General features: G+C 38.7%; 1 protein-coding gene across 3 annotated transcripts in view; it reads left to right on the top strand.

The window, feature by feature from the left end:
- The window catches only part of kif2a (kinesin family member 2a), a 146,868-nt gene that overhangs the window by 68,558 nt on the left and 55,476 nt on the right, over positions 1-22,834 (top strand). For all 3 annotated transcript variants that reach the window (XM_060830311.1, XM_060830301.1, XM_060830292.1), the window contains exon 9: positions 19,859-20,021. In XM_060830311.1, coding sequence (XP_060686294.1) covers positions 19,859-20,021 — 163 coding nt within the window. The remainder of the gene's footprint in view (positions 1-19,858; positions 20,022-22,834) is intronic.

A 22,834-nucleotide genomic window follows, 5' to 3' on the forward strand; every position in this document is an offset into this window, starting at 1 on the left:
CATCTAACAGAATAGTAGTTATTCAATTAGTAGTTACATAAAACCTTTTTCCTTTTGCAACACTTTGTCAAAAATAACAAAGACACATCTCCTGTCCTAAAGTTCAACATAATAATGTTCTTCAAAATGTAATTGATAACTACTCAAATTCTTTCAGGGACTTGGTAATATGTTTGATGGTTTCAGATAGACTAATAAGGCTACACACAAATTCAAACTTGCAATCTGATTGCTTATTAGAGTTTACCATCAAGGATATGGTCCTCTCTCCTTTTGAAAAATATCTGAATCTTCAATGCAGATATAACTTAGTCAGATCTTTATGATCTCCAACATTGAACTTCTGTGTAGTCTTTTATGTGAACATATCAACACATTACCTCTTGAGCATGCTGCATAGTTTGGAATTTTGTGGAAATGGTGGTGGGTTTCACTCTGTAAGTATGCCTGCAATCTTAAAAATTATTTACACGAAGCCTTCTTTTAGGAGTACACATTCCCAAACACTAGAAACTTCCGCCTGAGCTCAAATGCCTTTTGCTTCTCATCAACTTGTTTGCCCCCTTTCTGCAGTGCCTGGATATTTGTTGTGTAGTATGGCAACAAAACTTTGTGCATAGTTTTTCATTTGTGGTCTGAATGGTGCCTTGTACAGATTATCAGATTCTTGGACCTGTGCTTTAGCTCTTTGATTATATATCTGAAAATATACAAAACCAGAAAGGTTAACTACATAGTAGAAGGCAACTCCATCTGTCATATCTCTTCTGGCTCTTTACAAGAAGAATCTAATTTAACCCATTGTTCTGCTGTCCTTCAGTAGCCAGTTATTAACTAATTCTCTATTCACATTAATACACATTGTCTTGTACTACGGTTGACTGAATTTTTGTAGCATGATTTCTGCTTGACACCTTTGGTAATTTCTGAAAGTTAATGCGTTTTACTACACTATAAGATCATGATATTACTTTTATTAGCACTTTTTCAGATTTCTATACCATAGGAAGGTTCAGTCACTGGTGGTAATTGCATTCATTTCAGTTGCCTTTCTTCCCTTTATCATTCAATTTAAAATCTTCTGTTTCCTTTTGTTATTTACTGTATATACTTGAGTAATTTTTTGGCTACATTTTAAGGTTAAATGTATGAGGTCGACTATGACATGGATTCTACTTTTGAAGGGTTGAAATTCATGTGCATCAAAATTCATACCATATCATTAGCGGAAGCCTAATTGATCACTAAAGGAATAAAGAAAAATAAACAATGAATTATGGTAATTCCGAAAACCGGGAGCGGTATACAACAGCCAGCCGTCTGGAAGACTGGGCGCAGAGCAGAACAGCTGGCAGACTGGAAACCTGGAGCGGGACGTGAAGGCCGGCACACTGACTTAAATGTTGATTTGTTGTCTTTGAAGAACTACGGTTACTTTTACACAAGATATATGGAAAGTTCCAGATTAGTTGGCCAAAAATAGGGGTTGACTTTTACATGAGATCGACTATTAATCGAATATAAATGGTAATTTTGTTTGTATTAATAGTGTTCATATTAAAAAGGATTCAATAGGAGGAAATAGATTGTCAAGGTAAATTTGATGAAAATTGACCATTTCTTGCTTTTTATAGAGGAATCCAGAATTACATATGGGATAATTTTATTTTGTTAGTGCATCTTGTGTTTCCCCTCACTAAAATTCAGAGGAAGCAGTTACATAAAATATATGGAATATGTGAATTGGAAGCTGGAGAAGGCAGTTCGATGTTTTGAGTCTAATCTGTCATTGATCATGTCTGATCTGATTATGACCTATAAATTCTTGGGCCAGCCTATGCCTGTATTTAAGCTCTTCTCAAACTTCCTTCTATCAAAATTATATATTCCTTTCTCCTTCATTTGTTTGTATGACCGCTCCTTTAAATGCATTTATAGAATAGAGTATATTCTGTATCTCTGCTGTATATAAACTACAGAAAGTGCTGGACACGGGTCTGACAGCATCTATGAAAAGAAAATCAAAGCTAACATTTCAAGTCTGAAACTTGAAGAGTGGTTGAACTCTGTTAATTCTGTTACTTTCTCCTTGGGTAAAGCCAGACCTGCTGAGTTTCTCCAGCATTTTGGTTCGATGTCCTATTTGTCTGTGTTGCACTTTATTTGATGATAACCTGCCCATTCTGCAAATTTATTGATGTCTCGTAGAATTTGTATACAGTACTGACTTGCCTAACTTCAACTTCATGTCACCTGCACATTTAGAAGTCCAAATCATTTGAAGTATTTTGTCAACAACAACGTTCCCAGTATTCATAGTGTAGTTGATCAGATTATTTACTAATTTGCACTTGACCAAAGTTTCATGTTGTGATACTGAAAGAATACTTCACTTTGAGCTTTCTTCTATTAAGTGAACCTCTTATTTCTTCCTTCATGATTTGTTCAAACTGTATTTCCTCCCATTCTTTTTAATATGTTTCTTGACTTGTGAATAATCGTGTATACTTTGTGAAATATGTATTTGGAAATGTAATTCATGTTATTCTTCCAAATATGTTCTGTTGGCATTAATTTTGAAATTTTGTTAAATAACCTTGCCCACTTTTTTTTTAGTTTCTGAAAACAAAGTGCTGGAAAGATTCAGTAGGTCTGGGATTACCTGTGAAGGCAGAACCAGTGTAAAAGTTGAGTCCATTGAGTCTTCAAAACTGAAGAGATGAGGAAAAGTCCCAAACTACATGCTGTTGAAGGGAATGGGGCAAGTGGAATAACAGATCAGATCAGGAAAGATTAAGGAATTTAAGGAATGAAGATTAATTGGAGATCAAGGTGTCAAATGGCAAAGGGAATGGTTATGATTGTAGAAAAGGTAAGGCATTATTGAGATTAGAGACTAATGACACAATAAAGATGAATTCTGACTGAAAGTAAAATCATGAAAAACAACACAATGGAGAGAGGGAGCAGTGGGGTGTGGGAAGCGGAAAGAAACTGGAGGACAAACTTGATGATTTCAAATTAAGAAGTCAGTGTTGAGTACAAGAGTGCCAAACTGAGAAATAAGGTGTCGTTCCTTTACCTTGCTTTGGGTTTTCCTGGAACACTGTAGTAGACTTAGGACAGAAAAATAAATGTGAAAGCATGATGGTGTATTGAAATTGTAAATGATTAGACATTGGGGTTATGCTTGTAGACTTCAAAGATATTTTTGTAAAGTGCTTACCCAGTTTGAGTTTGGGAGACAGCCTTGTGAGCAGTGGATGTAGTCAACTAGATTGAACGTTATCATGGAAGACAGATCATAAGTCCAGATCATCTACAAATATATTGAATTTTTAATTACGATTTTTTTTTAAGAAGAGCACATACAGGCACGAATGGTTGAGAATGTAAATTCTGCACAACATATTTTGGTGTCTGTCTGAAAGGCTGATGCAGATTATCCGCAGACATCGGTGAGAGTCTGGAGTGTTACACCTAATAGGTGTCAAGGAGATGAACTTCAAAAGGAAGTAATGTAAAGCAAAGATTTTGTAAACGTGAAAGAAGGAGCAAGAACAGGAGTAAGCCATTTGGCTCATCAAGTGCACTCCATCGCTCGGTGTGATCACAGCTGATCCTCTATCTCAGTGCTATACTCCCACACTCTCCCATTCCCCATGACATCTAAACAGCACCTCATTTCCTATTTCTCTGTTTCTTAGATAACAACTTAAAATAGGAACAGGAGTAGGCCATTCATCCCTTGAGCCTGTTCCATCACTCAATGTGATCATGACTAATCCATGGCCTACTTGCATATCATTTCTGTCATTTATGGAAAAATGTTGTGCTGTCACATTCTGATTTGGTGGGTGGCTTTTAGTAGTTGTCTAAAGAATTGTTGACTTCGAATTTCTTTGGCATTGTAATGCTAAAAAAAAGTTCATGCAATTTTCTACTCCCGTAGCTTCAACATGTGTTTATCCCTCTGGTACCCCTGATGCTTAGAACTATGACTTTTTATGCTCAGAGGATTATGGGGGCTGATCATATATTACTATGTCTCTCTGTTTTCTACATACCAACTTTAACTCAGTTGGTGATATTCTCATCCCTTAATTAACCAGGTTCTGGGTTCAGTCTAGGACTTGAACACAAAAAATATCAAAGCTGAAACTCCATTGGGGATGATGGTAAAATGAGGCCCTATGTGTCTCCTTAGTAGATGTAAAAGATCCTATGGCAGTATTTCAAAGAAGAACAGAGGAGCTAATAAAGTATCCTGGAGAATATTAATCCCCAGATAAGAAACAGACTTCCTAGTTAATGACTGCTGTGTGTTTTACATTATGACTGTAAAGTTTTAAAATTGAAATGTTTGGTGGTTGTGAAAAACTCTATACATCAAATCCATTTTTTTTAACCGCCAGCTACTTCTTTTATTGGTGATCTCACACTCTTTCAAAAAAACGCTCAAAATACCCTAGAGAATATTTCACCATATTCTCCATCTGATTTTTGACAAAATCCCAATAAATGTAAATTGCTGTTCCTCATTATGTCATTATTTACATCGATGTGGAGTATTACCGTAGAGTTTTTAAGCATTTCCATTCTGTTTCACTTCTAACCTTGCTGCTGTATGTACAGATCTAGTTGCAGATTGATAGCTGATAATCAGTGAAGAATTTTACTGATCCATTTCATAAGCAAAGAATTGCTTACAAGTAGAATTGTTTATGGTCACCAGTACTTTTATCCAGGCTATCTTGTGGTTTTTTTAAGGTTTGTTTTTCTGGAACTTATTACTTTCTGCTGTATTAGTATCTGATTTATTAACATAATCTCTACATTCTTTAAAAGTAGTTTTACTTAAGACAATTTTGCTTTCTTCAGCTTTACTCTATTTTTCTCTTATTGTAACAACTCTTTTGTTGATGGTATTCTCCAGCTCCTGGTAATTTAATGCTATACTGACTTTAAACACAGAACTGTAATGATTTATTGAGCTTAATATTCATTCACCTGCAAGTATTCCCAGTTGGTTACCTGCCCTTGTAAGTTCCGATACCTTCCTCTACATTGCTTTGATTACCAGAAAGTTTCTACATCTCCGCACCCTTTGTACTTTTATTTCTCATTCACTAACTGTTGCAGTCATAGTTAACTGTTGATGTCTTCAAACTTAAGAGTATTATCAGGTCCTTCTTACCGAAGAAGTAGGAATGAAAACCTGATGTTTGGTACTGTAAAAGGAAAATACCCCTGAATGTAGGAGCTAAAAGTGATCCAGGTCTGTTCTTATGATTTTAGAAAAGGGTTGCAATGCATTTGTTCATTTCTTTGAATCTTTGTAGCTAGTATAGCAATCAATAGTTTTCTTCAATGGGAGACAATAATTTTCACTACCCATTGGGATTTGCATCTCTTTTCAAAACAAAACTGCTATAAACTGATTTTACAGACCTCTGCTTATATGACTTAAGTTGATGTAATTGTAAATATGTTGCATCAACTTGACCATTTTACAGCAAATGCCCAATCTGCCTCCAACTCTAAATGCCTCCTGTCCACAAAAGATCCATCAAATCTTGACTTGATCATATAGATCCATTGCATCTATCACATTTTCTTTCATACGAAAGGTCATTATTCCCATTTATTCATATCTAAGCCTGCCAAGTGATACATAGCCCTTTGTTTGTCAAGCTATGCTGTAACTCAACTCTATAAAGATGATGATTTTGTTGTCTTCCTATCCACCAATACCTCTAGCTGTCCCACTTTATTACCAGGACTTCAAGCAGCAAGTGAATTGAAATTGAAGATAACTCCCAGGTTTCTAACTGAAACCTTGAGACACAGTTATTTTATTTTGCCATAAAGATCCCTAAAGTACACAAAAACCAATTAGTCCTGAAACTAATTCTTTCAAACTGTTTATATACAAAACAAGTGAACTTGGCTCAAAAAATACAAATTGTTTTTAATTCCTACAAATATTTTAAAATCCAAACTTCACATATGAAATTTAAAATGTACAAATCACATAGTCCACATTTCAGTCAGCGACAAATTCTGTTAAATTTAGAAAGTAAGAAAGTTATTTTAGAGCGTTTAAAAAAGCAAATATTGTAGTGATTGTTTTGTATTTCTATAGAAGTGAATGAAAGTGATATGAAAATTATGTACTCGCATTCCCTCTTCCAGAAACTGTGCCCCTCAGAGCATTAAGACGCAACTGGAGGCAACAGGCATTAAGGAACCAGGAGGCAGGCAGAACTCCATCAGGTAGCAGACAGGAACTAACAAGGTAGCAGAAAAGTGAGAGATAGTAAACAGAAAAATATTAACTCATGAGAGGTCTTGTGTAATAATCCGAATATTCAGTGTATTGCAATTTTGGAAATGAAGCAGTCTGGAATCATGCAATGGTTGCGTGATGTTTCAGGGTATAAAATTGCTGAAAGTTTCATCTACATTGTGAAAGTGCTTCTGAAGCTACCTATAAAAGGATCTAATATGGGTATTCTTAAATATTTTTAATTTGTTTATTTTGAAATTTACTATGCGTTATGTCATTGTCTGCTATTTAATTCTTTATTAAGCATTCCTGTACAAAATTATGGTTCTCATTTGGGATTTTTGATCAGTCTTCTAGTTATTAACTGAGCTTGGATAATTATTAAGTACTAATCCTGTGTGTAAAGACTGCAACCATGCTTGACTTCTCTCCCAAAATTAGCCAAGCCATTTCAGTGATTCCAAGAAGAAGTTGTCAGCATTATTACTTTAAGATGCTTTCATGAATCAAATGGTTACATTTTGTACCTTGCTCCTGTGGTGTTTTTAATATTTTTCATTTTCAAGTAATTATTCAATTCCATTTCAAAGAAAATATTTCTGGAAGGAGATCCTGGTTTTAAAAGAAGTGTTATTCTATCAAGCTTCTTTGATTTATCTTGTAAACATGTCAGAATAACTTTTTTTACTATAGTTTATCCAAAGACCAATCTATCTTAACATTTACACTGTGAACCTCATTTTAGGATGCATATAAACTCCAAGTGTATTAATTGCCTTTTACATGCAAATGTTTAAAAATATATTAAGTGATAGAGTGAACAAGGTTACAGAGGCAAGAGTAATTGCAACAAATTGAACTGTGCATATTCTAAATTGCTATTATGTTGTTTGTCCACAAGTTATCAATTTAGTTTAGCCTAAGATTTAGGTGTATCTTACATAAGTCTAAGCCATGATCAAATTAGCGCAGGGAAAATATGATTAGAGAAATGAATGTATGGCTAAATGAGTGGGCTGATATAAGTGGGTTTCAGTTCCTTGCAGGGGAGGGGAAATAACAATAACAAGGCTGTATGACATGGATGGTCTAAATCTGAACTGTACTGAAACCAGTGTATTAGGGATGTATAGAGTACTTTGAATTAAGCAGTAGAAGAACAAATTTGGGAAGATGTGGAGAGAGGTTGAGGACAAGGTAAGAGAAGTGTATTAATATGGAGAATGATAATCAGATCATGATATGAAGGCATAGACTGTTCAACTCGCTTACGAGAAAATCGGCCCTTGAGATTAAAGTTACAAAAAATAATGAAAGAACAAAGCTAAAGAGTTTGTGTTCCCTTGATTTGGGGTCAGCCCTATATAATTCTTTTATTCAAAAAGGGAGGGAGACTAAAAGCCAAAAAACTACAGGCAAGTTAACTCAATTTGTTGCAGGCTTGAACAACATTTGGAAAAGTTCAAGGTAATCGGGCAGCGTCAACGTGGTTTTCTGAAATGGAAACAATGTTTAACAAATTTATTGGACTCCTTTTGGTGTGGATGAAGAGGAAACAGTAGATATATTTGTATATCCAGAAAGCATTTAGAGTCCTAGTTATTGAGATGTACAGCACAGAAACAAACCCTTCGGTCCAATCGCCCATGCCAACCAGATATCCTAAATTAATCTAGTCTCATTTGCCAGCACTTGGCCCATATCCCTCTAAACCCTTCCTATTCATATACCCATCCAGATGTCTTTTACTTGTTAATATTATACCAGCCTCCACCACTTCCTCTGGCAGCTTATTCCATGCACTGACCACCCTCTGCGAGAAAAAGTTGCCCCCTTAGGTCCCTTTTAAATCTTTCCCCTCTCGCCATAAATCAATGTCATCTAGTTCTGGATTCCTGCAATCCAGGGAAAAAAACCTAGTCTATTTACCCTATCCATGTCCCTCATGATTTTATGAACCTTGATAAGGTCACCCCTCAGTTTCTGATGCTCCAGGGAAAACAGCCCCAGCCTCTCCCTATAGCTCAAATCCTCCAATCTTGGCAACATCCTTCTAAATATTTTCTGAACCCTTTTGAGTTTCACAACATCCTTCCTATAGGACCAAGACCAGAATTGCACACAATATGCCAACAGTGGCCTAACCAATGTCCTGTGCAGCCACAACATGACCTCCTAATTCCTATATTCTGTGTCTGACCAATAAAGGAAAGCATATCCAACATCATCTTCACTATCTTATCTGCCTGCGATTCTACTTTCAAGGAGCTATGAAAATGCACTCCAAGGTCTCTTTGTTCAGCAACACTCCCTAGAGTCTTACCATTAAGTGTATAAGTCACGCCCTGATTTTCCTTCCAAAATGCAGCAGCTCACACTTATCAAAATTAAACTCCATCTGCCACTCAGCCCATTGGCCCATTTGATCAAGATCCCATTGTAATCTGAGGTTACCTTCTTTGCTGTCCACTCCACTTCCAATTTTGGTGTCATCTGCAAACTTTTATTAATTGAACCTCCTTTGTTCGTGTCTAAATCATTTATATAAATGATGAAAAGCTGTGGACCCAGCACTGATCCTTGTGGCACATCACTGTCCATGGGCCTCCAGTCTGAAAAACAACCTCCACCACCACTCTCTCTCTTCTATCTTCGAGCCAGTTCTGTATCCAAATGGCTAGATCTCCCTGTATTCCATGAGATCTAACCTTGCTAAGCAGTCTGTCATGACCAACCTTGCTGAATGCCTTACTGAAGTCCAGATAGATTATGTCCACCATTCTTCCCTCCTCAATCCTATTTGTTACTTCTGCAAAAAACCCATTCAAATTTGTGAGGCATGATTTCCCATGCACAAAGCCATGTTGACTATCATTTATTGTATCCGTTGCTCCCGATGCGGTCTCCTCTACATTGGGGAGACTGGACACCTCCTAGCAGAGCACTTTAGGGAACATGTCTGGGATACCCACACCACCCTGTAGCCCAACATTTCAACTTCCCCTCCCATCTGCCGAGGACATGGAGGTCCTGGGCCTCCTTCGCCTCTCCCTCACCACCCGACGCCTGGAGGAAGAACGCCTCATCTTCTGCCTTGGAACACTTCAACCCCAGGGCATCAATGTGAACTTCAACAGTTTCCTCCTTCCCCCTTCTCCCATCTCATCCCAGTTCCAAACTTCCAGCTCAGCACTGTCCCCATGACTCGTCCTACCTGCCTATCTTCTTTTCCACCTATCCATTCCACATTCCTCCCTGACCTATCACCTGCATCCCCACCCCACTCACCTATTGTAGTCTATGCTACTTTTTCCCCACCCCCACCCTCCTCTCATTTATCTCTCCACCCTTCAGGCACTCTGCCTTTATTCCTAATGAAGGGCTTTTGCCCGAAACGTCGATTTTACTGCTCCTCGGATGCTGCCTGAACTGCTGTGCTTTTCTAGCACCACTAATCCAGAATCTGGTTTCCAGAATCTGCAGTCATTGTTTTTACCATGTTGACTATCCCTAATCAGAAATTGCTGTTCCAAATAGATGTAAATCCTGTCCCTCACGATTTCCTCCAACAATTTGCCCACCACCGATGTTAAGCTCACTGTTCTATATTTTCCTGACTTTTCCTTACCACGTTTCTTAAATGTTCTTAATTGTGGCAACATGTTAGCAAACCTCCAGTCTTCTGGCATCTCATCTGTGAGTATTAATACAAATACCTCAGCAAAGGGCCCAGCAATCAACTTCCCTTAGCTTCCCACAGAATTCTAGGGTATTGCTGATCATTCACCAAGGGATTTATCCACCTTTTTATGGACATTTTTCAAGATGCCACCATCTATTTCCCCATATGCTATACCTTCTATGTCCTTCTCCACAGTAAACGCTGGTGCAAAATGCTCATTTAGTATTCCACCAACCCCCCCATATCCACACATAGGCAGTCTTGCTGGTCTTTGAGGGACCCTGTTCTCTCCCTAGTTACCCTTTTGGCCTCAATGCATTTATAAAATCCCTTCAGATTCTCATTAATCCTATTTGCCAAAGCTATGTCATGTCCCCTTTTGCCCTCTTGATTTTCTTCTCAAATATGTTCCTACTGTCTTTATAGTCTTCTAAGGGATTCACTTGATCTCTGCTATCTATACCTGACATGTACTTCCTTCCTTTTCTTGACCAAAACCTCAATTTCTCTAGTCATTCAACATTCCCTACACCAATCAGCCTTGCCTTTCACCCTAATAGGAATATACTGTCTTTTGGACTCTCATTTCCTCTTTTTTTTAAAGGCTTCCCATTTTCTAGCTGTCCCTTTACCTGTGATTATCTGCCCCCAATCAACTTTTGAAGGTTTTTGCCTGATACCATCAAACATGGCCGCCTTCCAGTTTAGAATTTTAAATTTTAGGTCCAATCTATCCTTTTCCATTACCATATTAAACTAATAGAATTATGGTTGCTGATCCCATAGTGTTATCCCACTGACCCCTCAGTCACCTGCCCTGCCTCATTTCCCAAGAGTAGGTCCAGTTCTGCAACATCTCTAGTAGATACATCAACGTACTGAATCAGAAAATTTTCTTGTACACACTTAACAAATTCCTCTCTATCTAAACTATTAACAGTATGGCAGTCCCATTCTATGTTTGGAAAGTAAAAATCCCTACTGTAACAATCCTATTATTCTTACAGATAACTAAGATCTCCTTACAAATTTGTTTCTCAATTTCCTGCTGACTATTAGGGGCATATAGTACAATCCCAATAAGGTGCTCATCCCTTTATTTCTCAGTTCCACCCAAATAACTTCCCTGGAGGTAATCCCAGGAATATCCTCCCTGAGTACAGCAGTATTGTTATCCCTTATCAAAAATGCCACTCTCACTCCTGTCCTGCCCACCTTTCCCCATCCTTCCCATAGTATTTGTATCCTGGAACATTAATCTGCCAGTCCTGTATATCCCTGAGCCATATCTCTGTAATTGCTATGATATCCCAGTCCCATGTTTCTAACCATGCCCTGAGGTCATCTGCTTCCCTGTTAGGCTTCTTGCATTGAAATAATTGCAGTTTAATTGATCAGTTATACCTTGTTCTCTGCTTTTGTTCCTGACTGTTTGACTTACTCATTTTCCCAACTGTACCAATCTCAGCCTGATTTCTTTCCGCACTATCTCCTTGGGTCCCCTCCCACCTGACTGATTTAAAACCTCCTGAGCAGCTGTAGCAAATCCCTCTGTCAGTACATTAGTGCTCTTCCAATTCAGGTGCAATCTCTCTTTCTTATACAGGTCAACATCTACCCTAGAAGGGATTCCAGCGATCCCAAAAATGTGAACCCTTCTCCCAAGTACAGCTCCTCAGCCATGCAATCATTTGCTCTATCCTCCTGTTCCTACCCTCACTAGCTCATAGTATCAGGAATAACCCAGATATTACTACCCTGAGGACCTCCTTTTTAAATTCCTGCCTAATTTCCTATATTCTCACCCTTTTCTTTTTCTATGTTGTTAGTTCCAATATGTACAACCTCCTGCTGGTCTCCCCTTTTGAGAATATTCTGCACACTCTCCGAGATATCTTTGATCCTGGCACCAGGGAGGCAACACACCATTCTGATTTCTCGCTGTTGACTGCAGAAATGTCTGTCTTTGCCTGTGACTGGAGAGTCCCCCGTCACATTTGATCTCTTGGAATCTGATGTACCCGTTGTTACATTAGAGCCATTCTTAGTACCAGAAAGTAGGCTGTTCATGCTACGATCTTGAGAGTCCACTACTCCTTATATTTTCTAAAACAGCATACTTGTTTAGGATGGGGATAGCCACAGGAGACTCCCGCACTACCTGCCTTCCTATCTTTCTTGGAGGTAACCGATCTATCTGACTGGATCTGCGGTTTTTCTCCCTTCCCATAACTGCCATCCATCACACCCCTGAACTCCTTTAAATTCCTCAATGCCTCTAACTGCTGCTCCGACTGATCCGTGCAATCTGATAGGATTTACAATGAAACACACTTGTTGCAGATATACTCGTCAGTAACATGGAAACTCTCCCTGATCTTCCACATAAGAGTACATCATTGTACTAAAGACCCTCTTTGCATCTTAACAATCTACAGACCCAGAAAATAGCAGAGTCTTACTGCTGTGAAAAACACTGCTCCAGGCTAACTTAGTACCTATGTTTTATATTTTTAAATTTTTAATCAAGAGATTGATCTCAATAAAACATATAATCAAAAAAGAACCCATTCTATTCTAGATTTACAAAAAAACTGCAAGGTTACACTTAAAAAACTATGCACTTAACTGCTCCCCTGCTCTGAGCTCTCCTATGTAGGTTATTTCAAGGTCAGCTGTGAATTGTACTGTTTGTTAATTTTTCTTTGAGTCCAGAGATGTTTGAACTCAAACAACAATGTAATAACTATGCAGATTCACTGTTATTGTCAGACAGCAGTGTAGGTTTCTTAATTAAGTGTCACAGATTATTATAGAAAATTAAATTCTCATAGTATAAGAATAGCATTTTTGCATGGAAGAGGATTGATCAGTTGATAAGAAGCAGAATGTAGGCATAAATGAGTTACTTTCAGTTTGGTAAAATGAAATGATTTTTGTGCTAGAAGGACAGTTGCTGGGACTTCAACTTTTTACTAATCATATAAGTGAATATAGGGCTGGAAGGTGTGTTTGCCAAATTTGCTGATGACTCAAATATTGAGATATAAGTTGTGAACAGGACATAAGGATGTGAATGAAGGATATGCACAGGTTAAGAGAGTGGAGGATGCAGAAATTTTCAGTGTAACTTGGACAAGTTGAGTGAATGGACAGATGTGTGCCAGGTGAAGTATCATGTGGATAAATGTGAGGTTATCCACTTTGGTACCGAAAACAGGAAGGCACGTTATTTACCTGAATGGCAACAGATAGGAAAGGGTAGGTGCAAAGAGACCTGGGTGTCCTTTTACCAGTTGCTGAAAGTAAACAAGTAAGTGCAGCAGGCGTTTTAAGAACACAAATGTTGCGTTGGCCTCATTATGAGAGGATTCAAAGACAGGAGCTAGGATGTGTTGCTGTAATTGTGAAATCACCAAGGCGCTATACATCTGGAATATTATGGATCTCTTACTTGAGGATGGATGCTCTGGCAATGGAGGGAGTGCGATAAAGGTATACTGAGCTGATTGTCTGGATGGTTGGGCCGACACATGAAGAGAAACGACAATGATTAGAATTATATTCAGTGGAGGTGAAAAGAACGAGGGGTTCTCATTGAACCCTTTAAAATTCTAACAGGGCTAGATAGGGCAAATGCAGGCAGGATTTTCCTGATGACCGGGAATCCAGGAATGTCTACACAACATTTGAAAGTACAGGAAGCCAGGCAAAACATTGTGATTTGATTCTGTTAATCATTGTTGGGACAGGCACAATGGAGAGGGATGATCTAAGGTTAGGATACTAGGACTTACAAGTGGTTTGGGTAGAAATGAAAAACTATAAAGGCAAGAAACCACTTTATAGGCATAGTGTACAGGCTTCCTAACAGTTAACACCAGGTAGAATACAGTATAAAGGAAGGAACTTTGGGAGTTCCTATGTACAGACTGGAAAAATCAGATGGGCAAATGTAACCTAGATTAAAAGTTTATAGAACATTTCTTGGAACAGTGTGCACTGGAACCAATAATAGAAGTGGCTGAATCAGATCAGGTACATGAGATGAATGTAGTGAAGGTGTCCTTCAGTAGCATGACCATAATATGGTTGGGGGAACTTTATGTTTAGTTTTAGATGTGGAAGAGAGGTTCCAAGACTTGTCTTCAATCTTAAATAAATGGTAATGGAGGCATGAATGCAAAGCTGGTTAATGAGAGCTGACAAATTTAAAAAAAATAGGTTAAAGGATTGGTCATTTGTAATGTAGTGATAAACATTTAAGGGATATATCAGAATGCGCAGAATAGATATCTTTCAAAAAAAAGTGAAAGGGAGCACTTACCATATATAATTAAGTTTTTGCAGTCTTTAACTTTTTTTAATTATTGGGTTAGGTGAGACTGTGGAACAATTCTTTGAAGAGGTGACAAGTAGGTTAGACCAGGGAAACCCAGTGGATGTGGTCTATCTAGACTTTCAAAAGGCCTTTGATAAGGTGCCACACGGGAGGCTGCTGAGCAAGGTGAAGGCCCATGGTGTTCGAGGTGAGCTGCTGGGATGGATTGAGGATTGGCTGTCCGACAGAAGGCAGAGAGTTGGGATAAAAGGTTCTTTTTCGGAATGGCAGCCGGTGACGAGCGGTGTCCCGCAGGGTTCAGTGTTGGGGCCACAGCTATTTGCATTATATATTAATGATTTGTATGAGGGGACTAGGGGCATTCTAGCGAAGTTTGCAGATAATACGAAGTTAGGTGGACAGGCAGGTAGTACTGAGGAAGTGGGGAGGCTGCAGAAGGATCTAGACAGTTTGGGAGAGTAGTCCAGGAAATGGCTGATGGAATTCAACATGAGGAAGTGCGAGGTCTTGCACTTTGGCAAAAAGAATAAAAGCATAGACTACTTTCTAAATGGTGAGAAAATTAGTAAAGCCAAAGTACAAAGGGATCTGGGAGTGCTAATCGAGGATTCTCTAAAGGTAAACGTGCAGGTTGAGCCCGTGATTAAGAAAGCGAATGCAATGTTGTCACTTGTCTCAAGAGGGTTGGAATATAAAAGCAGAGATGTGCTACTGAGACTTTATAAAGCTCTGGTTAGGTCCCATTTGGAGTACTGTGTCCAGTTTTGGTCCCCACACCTCAGGAAGGACATACTGGCACTGGAACGTGTCCAGCGGAGATTCACTCGGATGATCCCTGGAATGTTAGGTCTAACATATGAGGAACGGCTGAGGATCCTGGGATTGTATTCATTGGAGTTTAGAAGATTAAGGGGAGACTTAATAGAGACGTACAAGATAATACATGGCTTGGAAAAGGTGGATGCTAGGAAATTGTTTCCATTAGGTGAGGAGACTAGGACCCGTGGACATAGCCTTAGAATTAGAGGGGGTAAATTCAGAACAGAAATGCGGAGACATTTCTTCAGCTAGAGGGTGGTGGGCCTGTGGAATTCATTGCCACGGAGTGCAGTGGAGGCCGGCAGAGATTGATAGATTCTTGTTGTCTCGAGGAATTAAGGGCTACGGGGAGAACGCTGGTAAGTGGAGTTGAAATGCCCGTCAGCCATGATTGAATGGCGGAGTGGACTCGATGGGCCGAATAGCCTTACTTCCACTCCTATGTCTTATGGTCTTATCTGATCAGATTTTATTGAATGGCACAGGAATGTTGAGGGGGTAAGCGATTTGTTTCTGGTTCACATCTTTATATGTCAAGTTGACAATGTTGCATCTGTATATTGAAAACTCAACTTGGTTTTGCTGGTGATGAGCATCTTTGATAAAAATTCTTGGTTTTCTTACAGGCTTTCTTGAGTTGATACCAAGAGAGTTATGACCTCAAAACCACTTGTAAACTCTTGTGATGAACATTATGTGGATGTAATGGCTTTCTTCTGACTTCTTTTTGATCATCCTAACCTTGTTTTTGTTTTAGGAAATCTTATATGCCAATGATGCACTGAATTATCTGCTTATCTCTCATTTGCTGAAGTACTTGAACTTTTCTGAACTGTTTCTGTTGACTTTCTGTCAGTTTCCTCTGGTCAACTTCTGTTTTTTTTTGATCTTTGACTTCATATATGTGAATAAAAAAGCCATTGTATTTCATTGGTCAAGTCTTTCCTGGGATGGTGATAGTACCTAAGCCAAGTTACTATGCTGCTTGTAGGATCTTTTTAATTGCAAAATGTTTTTGTGCAGGAAAATGGTAACAACTACTTTTAATTGAAAGGGCTAGAAAAAAGTAAAACATTTTCTGAAGTGTAATCAGACAAAAATGATATCCTATCAAAGAAAATGTGGACAGGTGATTGATTGTGGATAGTGTTATGTTTTAAGCAGAAGCTTAAAATCAGGTCAGAAAGGAGATGAGATTTAGTGATAAAATTTCAGCGCTTTTGATCTACACAACTGAAAGTACATCTGTCAGTGATAGAGGTGGGGATTTGACCAGATTCTAGAGTTGGAGGAATGGAGAGTTTTCAGGTTTGTAAAACTGTAGGAGACTATAGTAATTGTTATGGTCAAGGCTGAAGAAGAATTTCAATATGAGAAAGTGTATTTTAAAATTAAGGCACAGAAATATGGAACATGTGGAATTAAAAGGTCACTTGAGGCTTATAAGCCCCAAACAGTAGTTACACTGCGTATAAAGGAAGAAACAAAATAGGATATGTTAAACAAAATCCAAATAATCATGTTAACTAAGTTGCAAATGACACAATTATATGTGGTAAAAAGCGAGGAGGAAAGCCTTAGACTACAATGATATAGACAGACTAGTCAGATGGGCAGAACAATGATAAAAGGAATTTTAATCCTGAAGCATGTGAGGTGATGCATTTGGGAGGACTAACAATGTAAACGAATACACAAAGACTGATAAGACCACAGGATGTACAGAGGAACCTTAGTGTAACCTGTCCACACATGTTTGGTTGGTGGGATCAGGACAGCTGGTTAAGTGATTAAGAAAGCATACTTGCCTTTATTAATTGAGGTACTGCGTACAAGAGCAGGGATTTCATGATGGAGCTGTATGAGATGTTAGTGGGCCACAGCATAAGAACGATGCAATTCTGGTCACCATACAATAGGAAAGATGTGTTTGCAGAGGAGATTTACCAGGATGTTGCCTGGGCTGGTCTATATCACCTGTGAAGAAAGACCACATAGATTCACATTGGCTTCACAGCAAAAGGCAGGACCTTTAGAGGGGACTTGAGGAAGATATTTTTCACTCCTCTGGAATTGGTGAAGATGGCAGAGGCCTTGAATAGGTTTTCTTTTGTTTGTCTTCATTGACTGAGAGCTGAAAAACATCCCAAACACACTTGATAATTAAGTGGTGAAAAGGAAGGAAACAGTTAACACAGTCACTTTCACCAGGAAGGGGTGCTGGTAAACTTACTGGACTCAAAAATTAACCTGTCCCTAGGACCAGATAGTCATACAGCACATTAGACCCTTTGGTTCACTAGTCCATGTCCACTAAGTTTCCCAAACTAAATTAGTCCCACTTGCCCGTGTTTGGCCCATGTATGTCTAAATCTTTCCTATTCATATGCCCATCCAAATGTCTTTTAAATGTTGTAATTATACCTGCATCTACCACTTCTTCTGGCTTCTTGTATATGCATGCACCATCTTCTGTATGAAAAAGTTACCCCTCACCCCTTTTTAAATCTTTTCCCCCCCTCATTTTAACCCTATGCCTTCCAGTTTTGAACTCCCCCACCCTAGGAAAAAAAAACTTGGTAATTCACCCTATCCATGCCCCTCACGATTTTACAAACCTTTATAAGGTTACCTCTTAGCCTTCGGTGCTCCAGGGATAAAAGCCCCAGCCTATTCAACTTCTCCCTATAAGCTCAAACTCTCCAGTCTCAGCAGTATCCTTATAAATATTTTTTTGCATCCTCTCAAGTTTAGCAACATCCTTCCTATAGCAGGGTGATCATAATCATGTGTAGTATTGTAAAAGTGGCCTCACCAATGTCCTGTACAGCTGTAACATGACACTGACTAGTGAAGGTAAGCATGCTAAATGCTGCCTTCACCACCCTGTTGGGCAGCGTGGTAACTCTGTGGTTTGTGCTACAGCGTCACAGCACCAGAGACCCAGGTTCAGTTCCAGCCTTGGGCAACTGTCTGTGGAGTGTGCACATTCTCCCTTTCTCTGTATGGATTTTCTCTGGGTGCTCCGGTTTCCTCCCAAAGTCTAAAGATGTGCAGTTTGGGTGGATTAGGCATGCTAAATTGCCCATTGTGACCAGGGACATGCATGTTAGGTGGGTTAGCCATCGGAAACACAGGGTTACAGGGATCGGGTAGAGGAGTGAGTCTGGATGGGATGCTCTTTGGAGCGTCCGTCTGGACTTGATGGGCTGAGTGGCCTACTTCCACACTGGAGATTCTGATTCTATACCCGCGACTCCACTTTCAAGGAACTATACAGCCTACACCCATCGGTCTCTTTGTTTGACAACACTCCTCAGGGCTCTACCATTAATTGTATAAGTCCTGCCAAAATGCAACACCTCAAATGTATCTAAATTAACTCCATCTCCCACTACTTAGGCCATTGGCCCATCTGATCAAGATCCCATTGTACTCTGAATTAACCTTCTTCACTGTCCACTGCACCAACAATATTTTGGTGTCATTTGCAAACTTGCTAATCATACCTCCTATATGAATCAACTGATTTATATAAATGATGAAAAGTAGTGGAACTGGCACCAATACTTGTGACACGCAGGCCTCCAGTCTGAAAAGCACCTTGTGTCCACCACCCTCTGACTCCTACCTTCAAGCCAATTTTGTATCCAGTTGACTAGCTTTCCTGGTCGCATGTCATCTAACTTACTAATCAGTCTATCATGTGGAACCTTGTTGAAGCTTTGTTAAAATCCATATAGATAACATCTACTGCCTGCCTTCATCAATCTTCTTTGTCACCTCTTCAAAATAAACTCAATCAATTTAGTGAGACACGGTTTCCCATGCACAAAGCCATGCTGGCTATCCCCAATCAGTCCTTGCCTTTCTAAATGCATGTAGCTCCTGTCCCTCAGAACCCCCTCCAACGTCCACCAATGACATATGGCTCATTGGTCTGTAGTTCCCCGGTTTTCCTTCCTTATAGCATAGGTTGCTCACTTTTTGATTTTTATGTTTGTATGGTTGTACAATTTACGTTTTTCTTTAGAAAAGTAAATTCACCTTAGTTTCTAATACAAGTTATCTATATTCACAGTATCTGTATATCTACGTCATTGGCTCTTGAGCTCTAAGTCAAGATGTGGTTCAGAAGGTTGACTATCTTGATTCAGGGTTTCGGTTTCTGGCCAATGATGACAATTACAGCTAAAGTATGAAGAAAATTTGAATAGGTCAAGACTATTGGTAGCAAGTGGTTGCTCACTATTAAATTCTCCTACGTGAATCTAACTTATTAGCCATTTCCCAAAAAGTAACCAATACCCTAGCTGGCTGAGGAAAATGAGGACTTCTTAAGTTGTTGGGAAGTATTCTTAAAGACAAAAGCATCTTTATAGGATATTCTACCATTACCCCCTTCCAGGTGATGATAAATGCTTTATATTATTTGTGTGTGTGTGTGTGTGTGTGTGTTCAACTTATGACTCTTAAATCTGGGTCATCAGATTCTTGTTTATCTCTGGTTAACCTTTATACTTGAACAGAACAATCTGATCACTTAATAATAAATTTAATTGTCATATGGCATACAAAATAATTTCACATGCCACAGAACTGTTTTAAGAAGATGGTTGAATGTATTGATTTGGTAAACAATTTCTCATGAAAGGAAATTTAGATAAACAAAGTAGCATCATGAGAGATGAAGCAAAGCATAACTCCTTGTCTTAATCTCTTTCAGAAAATGCAATAAGGGATCTTGATGTAATCACAATTCCCAGCAAGGATGTTGTAATGGTTCATGAACCAAAACAAAAAGTGGATTTAACAAAGTACTTAGAAAACCAAACTTTTCGTTTTGACTATGCTTTTGATGAAACTGCTACTAATGAAATGGTTTACAGGTAGGCAAAAACTATTGCTTTCCAAAAAAAAAATTGTGAACTAACAAACTTGCAAATGAGGTGTTTCTATCCTGTGGAGCAGATGGAAGTTGAAACTCTGGTGTTCCGGCCCTGAGGTAGGGGCACTACCACTGCCACAAGCTGGGGCTTTTGTTATGCTGACGCAAACAATCGAGAACTAATATACACTTGAGTACTGAGATGTGATGCATTCATCTCCCAAGTTGACTATTGAAGACACTGAATTTCCTGATCAAGACCATAGTGTCTTTTCTTCTGTTTACACTTTGTATTTAAAGGATCACTGCTTCTGTATCAGTGAAAAGGTCACTTAATTCAAAAATTATTGTTTTAAAGGAACTGTCTGAATCCAAAATTTGCCGTAATGTTGTGGAATCTTTTAGTTTACTCTTATTTTTTTCTCTCTCTTCATGGTAGTTACTGGCAGCCCACCTATTATCTTCATTTGCCTACATAACAAATGCATAGTTTGTAATGTGTTGAATGCAATGTCCAACAAATCAGTGCAGAAATAGGTGATTTGAATGCAATGTCCATCAAATCAGTACAGAAATAGGTGCCTTTCAAAGAGCTATTGAATTAGTCTGTGTTTTGCTTTCTTCCCCCATATACCTGCATTTATTTTCTTCTTTAGAAATACCCAATTTCCTTTTGTTTGCTTTTTTCCTCCATTTTTCACCTCGCTCTTTCTCATTTCTCCCTGATTTTCCTTTTCCTTTTTTAATCTTTTCATTCTGCTTCATCAACAATAAAATTGAACATGTATGGTATTTTCTGGTGTCTGTCTTTGACAAGGTAGGATCAGAATTGCAGGAAAACAGGAAAAATAGCTGATGTTTGTTGCTTGCAAATTTTGCCTTGCAGAGTTTGGAACTGGATCCAATATCAGACACTGAACTCCTGTTTAATATATGAGTAAGAAGTTAACTTATAAAGGCAGGTTGCTTAAACAAAGCTTTTAGACCCTTGAATGTGGAATTTTAAGAGGTGATTCTAGTTAACTATTTAAGATGATTAGAAATGTGCACTGAAAAAATCCATTTTCCCTGGTCAGAATCTGGAAATGTTACGTAATCTTAAAATTCAAACTAGGCCTTTCAGAGATGATGTCAGGCAGCAAGTTTTGAGTGGTTTTTGCTAGGCAAGGCTTTTACAGTTTAGGGAATTGAGGCAAGTTGTAGACGCTTGATCATGAATGATCTGTAACTTGTTGAACAGTGGAACAGACTGAAGGAGTTGAAATGTTAACAGCCTTGTTCTTGTTCTTGTATGCCAAATTTGCTTCCAGCGTCCTTTCACAACAATGCATTCAGATCAAAACCAGCTATGTAGAAAGCAGTTTGGTATTTTTCCCAATTGTCTTAATTTAATGGTTGACAGTTCTTAAAGACATTTGAGTGCCCTTGCCAGAAAAACCACTATATACAGTGATTCAGTTTTCATGTTTGCATAAACAGTGAAGTCTAATCTAAAATATGACATTAATATGCTTGATGTAATTACTTGTAATGCAAGTTTAATGTCACCTGTAAGATTTCTGCTGGTTGCCTTTCTTACCTCTTTTATGTATTGAATGTGTTGTACTCTTACAAGTCTTTGTTAGGCATCTCTAATTTTGTCTCTGTTTCCATTCAAAAAGACCCAAGATAAAGTTACAGATAATAACTTCTGTGACTGTGACTGTATCTCTATTTCCTTCTCTGCAACAAATGACACAATTCAGTCATGCTGTCCTTCTGTTAACCTGCTTGGTGGAATTTGGTGTTATACTTACCTGATTCTTAAATAATTGCTTCTTCACTATAGATACTTTGCAAACATTGAAAATATTGACGTTTCATTCCTGAGTTAAAGTCTTTAACGCTTGCCATTACTTTGATCTCTTTCTCATTGGCCAGATAATTCACATGATCTTTGAACTTTTTTTTGTGTTGTCATGCCTCATAGAACAATACAGCACAGAACAGGCCCTTCGGCCCACGATGTTGTGCCAAACATTTGTCCTAGCTTAAGCACCTATCCATGTACCTATCCAATTGCCGCTTAAAGGTCACCAATGATTCTGACTCTGCCACTCCCACAGGCAGCGCATCCCATGCCCCCACCATTCTCTGGTAAAGAACCTACTCCTGACATCCCCCCTATACCTTCCACCCTTCACCTTAAATTTATGTCCCCTTGCCTCACTGGTGCTTGTGCTGGAAATCAAATCTCGCTATTCCCAGAATCATTACCAAACCTTAAAAATTTTTTACTAAAGTACATACAAGTTCACTGATGCAACTACTTAAACCTAGGCAATCAGAAACAGTCTACCTTTCTGTACTTTGAGGATTACTATTTATTACATATTGAGCAATCAACCGTGACTATTGGTATAACACTGAGAGTTAAAACTCCAGCCCCTATTATAAAGCACTCCTATTTTTCTGTCTGTCTTTCTCTATCTGTCTCTCTCTGTCTATTACTTTCTCACACTCTGTGTCTCTCTCTCTCTCTCTCTCTCTCTCTCTCTCTCTCTCTATATACACCTTTCAGTCTGTGTCTCTTTTTCTTCCTCTCTCCGTTTCCCTTTGTCTCAACCTTGTTACATTGCTCCTCTCTACTGCCACTTCAGCTTGCATTCTGCTGAAATGCTGTTCCATGCCTTTTGTTCCACCTGGCAATCCGACCTTCCACCTGCTGTAAACTCAACCTCATTCAATTTCATTACACCTGATTGATATTGGCTCACAGTCCCCAATAGTTCAACCTTAAAATTTGCCACCTCAATTTTGAAACCTTTTTATGGT

The sequence above is a fragment of the Hemiscyllium ocellatum genome, chromosome 1, assembly GCF_020745735.1.
Source record: "Hemiscyllium ocellatum isolate sHemOce1 chromosome 1, sHemOce1.pat.X.cur, whole genome shotgun sequence".
Classification (NCBI taxonomy): domain Eukaryota; kingdom Metazoa; phylum Chordata; class Chondrichthyes; order Orectolobiformes; family Hemiscylliidae; genus Hemiscyllium; species Hemiscyllium ocellatum.